This window comes from Anguilla anguilla, chromosome 3 (assembly GCF_013347855.1).
Source record: "Anguilla anguilla isolate fAngAng1 chromosome 3, fAngAng1.pri, whole genome shotgun sequence".
NCBI classification, from domain to species: domain Eukaryota; kingdom Metazoa; phylum Chordata; class Actinopteri; order Anguilliformes; family Anguillidae; genus Anguilla; species Anguilla anguilla.
Genome location: NC_049203.1, coordinates 23,128,501 through 23,134,500, shown reverse-complemented (window position 1 = coordinate 23,134,500; position 6,000 = coordinate 23,128,501). Strand labels below are relative to the sequence as shown.

General features: G+C 42.6%; 1 protein-coding gene across 1 annotated transcript; it reads right to left on the bottom strand.

Annotated features, from left to right (window-relative positions):
- Positions 1-222: 222 nt before the first annotated feature.
- Positions 223-5,468, bottom strand: LOC118224105 (transcription cofactor vestigial-like protein 3). The gene is made up of 3 exons (XM_035411295.1): positions 5,105-5,468; positions 2,850-3,171; positions 223-1,944 (listed from the first exon to the last, which is right to left on the bottom strand). Exons 1-3 carry the CDS (start codon positions 5,216-5,218, stop codon positions 1,478-1,480), a joined length of 903 nt encoding a protein of 300 aa, XP_035267186.1. The 5' UTR covers positions 5,219-5,468; the 3' UTR covers positions 223-1,477.
- Between the last annotated feature and the right edge of the window lie 532 nt (positions 5,469-6,000).

The following is a 6,000-nucleotide window of genomic DNA, read 5'->3' as shown; positions in this document are numbered from 1 at the left end:
GATGGATAAATGGACACAAGGATCAATGGCATTTTAAGTGTTTTGAGTGAATTTTAAGAAGTCATTACAAAATTGGAATTTTGGTCTATGTAGTGTTATCACTTACAGTACTAAGACTGTAAAGCAATATCATATCACTTGTGTTATCACTTGCTAATTTATATTCTCTCCATACGCTGCAGTTAGGAATATTTTGGGGTTTCAAAAACAATAAAACAAAAACAATGTTAATTTAAGAATTTATTCACTTCAGTTGATTCATTTCAGTGCAGGGTACTTGAGACACATTGTACTTTTTGTTACAGGGCATGGTGACATCACTTTGATTGCAATATATGCATGACATCTGTCTCTGACTATGTCTGAAGTCCGTTAATAATATACCTAGAGATACTGTCAGTGCCCCTGTTTATGTAATAACTTAAAATATGGAAGCTAATGAAGGAAGTGGAGACTACTGTAAACATAAATATGTGAAAAACAGCTAACTAAAAACATTTTTTACATTACTGCTTGGATCTTATTACTATATACATGAAAAATCACCAGTGCCCATCAAGAGATAAATTTACCACTTGGATAATTTATAAGGTAAACATCAGAATTAGGGTCAGAATATTTAATTTCACATTTCACCATACTCTGAAACAAAAGTAAATAATTCATTTTTGCCAATAGAACTTAGCAATGTTTTAGTCTAATCAACAACTACACTGCCACTTTCTCCTAGAGGAAAATGTAACTAAACAACAACGAAACATGGCAAAACCACTGCACACAAGCTATAAACACAGTAGGCTTTTCACACAAAATAAAAGCATCATGAATCTCCATTACAGCACAGAAAAATAACAGCTCCTGAAATAGAAACAACAATTTTCTACATAATATTAAAATGAGTATGAAAAAATAATTTGGGAGAAAGTGGTTTCTTTTATATTTGTGTTGTTTTGTGAGTGCTTATGCCACTGGAACACAACCTGGAGACCTTTCTTCCTGAGTTTCACTAAAGCATGTTTGTTTTCTTTATACAAGCACTGACATCAAGCTGACCTCTTTCGTAAAACGAATTCCCAGAAAGCTGAAAGCTTTTCCATAACTGCACTTGCGAACACCTCCGCAGTAATTTCTCCACGGACCTCCTACGAGTCTGAATCAGACATATGTCTTCCGTTTGTCCCGGCCCAGGGCAGTGGACAGACAGAGCAGGCTTAGTTCAAAAACTGAATGAAACTTTGCACAGATGACCTGAAACGTACATTCTCGCACATGAAAAGGCATGACAGCATGCACCATTTTCTTCAGTTTTTAATGTGAGCCAGAGAGAGAGAGCAAGGCTGAAAGAGAGAGAGAGAGAGAGAGAGCAAGAGAGTGCGAGAGAGAAACAGAGAGGGAGAGAGAGAGAAAGAGAGAGAGTGTCTGAGAGAGAGAGAGAAACAGAAACAGGGAACAGGTGAGGTTTTTTGGCGCTGGCCCACTACTCGCTCAGTTCGTAGGTGTTGTCCATTGGTGCCTGGTGCGAGATGTGCCAGCTGTGAGGGGGGCCGCTGCTGGTCCCAGCCTCTGTCTTGCTGATGCCGCCATGGGTGGCAGGGCTACAGGGCGGGCACGTGCCGGGCAGTCGGGGGTCAAGGGCGGAGCCGAAAGTGTGGTGCGCCACGTGATGGGCGTGGCGGGGGTGGACACGGGGATAGTCCTCGTGGATGTGGGTGTAGCTGCCGCTGCCCTGGGCTCCCAGGCTGTACGGCCAGCAGTCAGAGGGAGGGGGCGGAGTCGGCAGTCCGTGCCCCACCCACGCTCCGTGCTCCACTGAATGAAAGATGGTGCTGGGCGACAAGTCCGGATGGATGGAGGAGAGGCAAGGGCCGCTCTGCGATGGATAGCCACTGCTCCAGAGGGATGATGGGAAATCAGCACACTGTCCTGATGATAAGATGCCTCCTGCTGCAACACACCGACAAGAAGGTAAGTCACTGAGACACAAATCCTCAGACAGACCCCCAACATCAGTTTCCAAACACTGCAATGAAAACTAACAGAGTTGCTTTGCAATTTGAATAAAGAGCAGTATGTCCAGTACAGCACAAAGCACAACACTGCAATTATTGAATCAGAAAGTCTACCATTTAAAAATAAAATAAAATAAATGGTCTTGGAGATGTAAGTCCATTCGTCCTAGCCTAGTAAGTTTTGTCTAGAGCACAAGTTAAATGAATGTAATGTGATACAAGGACAAGGAGTGTATTTTTAGAACTTGATACACTAAATAGAAATAAGCAGTGTCTCTTATAATATCCGTATTAAAAGCGTACCAAACGACTGTCAATACACAAGTTGACTCACATGAATATTGAAAATACAGAGAATCATTAACCTTATCGTTAGAGATGCTCCAGTTGTTTCTGAATGCTCAGAAAACATTAATTCTACATGAGGACTAGAACACAAAGCACACTTGACAGGCTGTCTGTACTTCACAAGTTAATTAGCAAAATAAATTAGAGCCAATTTTACAGGCCATTGTTTGGGATTTGTTAATGTTAAAGTACTCTATTTACAAGGCAATCCATGATAATTTTGTGTTTATTATACCATCAGCCAACAAAATATCAGAAATGCATGTTGGTTTCACACTATGATGTTTTCTTGTGTGAAATGTACACGCTTTCTTGTACATATTACTCTTCATACGGAAATTGCTGAATGAGCTGTGTTATTTTATTGTATTTTAAATATCATATTGGCTAGTCAGTCAGACAATTTGTCAATCAATCAATTGAGCAGTAAACAAATCAGCCAATCAATCAAGCCAAAAGGTGGGCCCTGCTCCTAAGAGGGTGTGTCCTCACCTCTTCGCAGACCTCCCGAGGGGGTTCGGCCGCTGTGGGCGTGGCCGGGGAGGGCGCTGGCCTGGCTGAGCGCGCGCGAGAAGTGCTCGTCCACCACGTCCCCGATGTCACCCTGGAAGTAGGTGAAGAGGACACACCTGGAGCTCAGGTACTCCGCCTCGGCCGGCTGCGCCTCCTTCTCCGCCGCCCCGTCCCCTACTCCGCCCTTCTGCTCCTCCGGGCTCTCCTCCCGTTCCCCCGCCCGAGGCTTGGGAGGCTTTACCTGCGCGGGCTGCGCGGGCGCCTCCGCGGAGTCCTCCATCTTGCCTTGGAGGCAGATCCTCTGCAAAGAAAGGGGAAAGGATGGAGAGCGGTTAGGAGGAAGGAGGAGGAGGAGGCGGAGGAAGGAACACACTGGACTCGCACGGTATCGACTTAATGAGGTTACACCATCGCTGGTTACTGAGCCCTCCACTCCACTTCCTGTTACTCCTCGATTAGCCTGCTGAGCTTAAAGGCCGAGATCTCCCGCCAAGGGAACGAATCACGCTCTTACAGTTTCTCCACGGGTTACGTACATCCTGTGACAGACACTCGCATTAACACACATGTCTAGACTCCGCAGCACAGCTGTGACAGGTCATCATCTACGGTACGCATGTGTGGTAAAACGTTCGTGTTAATTCAACTAACAAGGTTTATGCGAGGCCAAAATGAATTTATTCCACCCGTGAAAAATGCACTCTGTCAGAGAGGTGATATACTGAACCAATTTTTTTTTCTGTGCTTCCTACATGAGGACCTCTAGCACAGGGCCAGCACTGTAGCTGAAAAGGATGTGGGCTTCAGAGGTGGAAACAGTGTCCCACTACAGCCAGAACCATCCTGTGCATCTTCCTCCACAAACTGAAACCGCTACTCAGCAGACTCTGCACCCTGATCATTCATTCTCAATTGAATACCAATACATGAACGCGAACATTTACCATCATATCCTCAAATTTGCTTGCTTCTAAGGGCACTTGGCTGGAACTGGATCTTAACATTATGTTGTATGTGTATGGATTGACTCCTACTTTTTGTTGTGACACCAACAGTTTTGCATGGCCTCTGGTCTTTGTCCAACCTTGTGAACTCACTTCCGTATGCCATTCTGGATGAGTGATTGATGGGGCCCCGGCTCCATTTCAGTCATTCTTACATCATGCAAAAATATTCTGAATACTGCGAAGAACACATTTACAAGGCCAAGACAATTCAGGTCTTTATCTTTTCAAATATGTCTCAAAAGTGAATGGTTTTCACACTGCCCTTGCAGAACAAAAAAAGTCAGAAATTGCATGTTGGAGGCATATGAAAAACTATACTGATTAAGGAAAAGAAAAGTTGTATTATTAAAAAAATATTTTATTATCCAAAATATTACCGTAATCTTAGTGGTTTATGAAACTACCATAAAAATAGTGATTTGTATCATGAATGACTTAAAGTTATTGCCTTTGCAAAAGTAGTACAATTCAAATTGTGGTCATAAATGCAGGTTATCCCAAGCAATACAGTACGTCTGTGCTGAGTAACATACTAAAATAAAAATTAAAAACCCAATGAATTAGGGAGATTGACTATACAGTAAAATGCCCAGGGTTAATTCAACACTAACATAAAGCAAATGGTATCTGTTAGAGTTGCAATAACACTGTAAGAGTTGCATTAACACTGGACGTTTTACTGTGTAGTTACTAAACTGAAATGTGATATTTAAAAAGCTGTATAATAAAGGTGTATATGTAATTTTTACTAAGCCTCGGTTGCTTGATTGGGCTATAGCTGAAAAGCATGACCATGAAAGACACACCATGTATGAAGAGGCTATTTTCCTAACTTGGCAGAGGGGTGGCTAAAGTTCATGCTTTTCTTATGAAACTATCTGCCTATGTGCAAAATGCACTCTGAAAAATGACCCTCGAGGAAATTACGTCAAAATAGCACAATTTGGATAATGAATAGGCCTACTGTGTCTACACTGTATCGACATTTAAGAAAAATAAAATAAAACATAATAAAACGCACTTTAATTTTTTGACAGACGCGTCCTTTCAGCTTGCATATAACAACCACACAGAAAACGTAAATTATGGTTTCTCAGGAATGAATAAAATCACTGCGTAAAGATGGCCACTTGTAAAACTTGCGAATACTCAGAAGAAACCAGGATCTGTGTCGGTCAATTCAGATTAGGCTACAAATTGTACAAGGACAGGGCGTATTGAGCCTACCTGCTGTTGTTGTTGGTAATGATAATACGCTGCTGCTGCCGCCGCCGCTGATGTCTCCGGCAAGTAACGATGGGTTCCATAACCCTGATGATACATAACATCCAAGCAACTCATTGCAGGGCACCGAGGTCTCCGGACGTTTACGAAACGATGGACGTGCGCACCTCAGTCTGGGACAGGTCTGGTGAACTGCATCCTCACGAGGCTATATAAACCTGCCCACTGACAGCGACATTACCAAGTAAAAGGGGCTATTAGCATCAAGTAGAATACTGACCATCGAAACAGGTTTAACCTAAACGGAACCTAGCGACGGCGACTCTCCGAACTTACTTTTCCAAGTTTCGGGGCACCTCTGATTGGAGGGTAGTTTGAAAAGTAGTTAACGCTGATGGGGGGAGTTTCACTAAACAGCCACACGCCCACTTACTCCTTCAATGGGGAAGTCACTCGCTGGAGAAGATAGGTGGGTTAGATAGAAGCATTCAGAATAAATCTTCTTATGAAAAAATACTGTTTTACTGGTCCTTAGTGCTATAACAGTATGTGGAGACGTGTCGTAAAAATACCGCAATTATTTGAGTAAGGATCTGGCATTAGGCGACGTACGGAGGTCCCGTTAATCATGTTGGCTTAGTATTAGCCCACATATTTCAACTCTTATGCATATTTTTTTTTTTACTTCTGTGAATGCCGAAATCACAGTGAAATGCAAAGATTCGAGAAATGACAAAGCAAAGTTTGCATGCGGAATATGGTCTTGACATAAACTGTAAAGAGACAATGTTGAACACAAGCTAGTGTTACATATAACACTAGCTTGTGTTCAACATTTTTTTCCCCCCAGTGACTGACATTTAATATCTCGAGGAAACACAGCAAAATTCCGTGTAGGA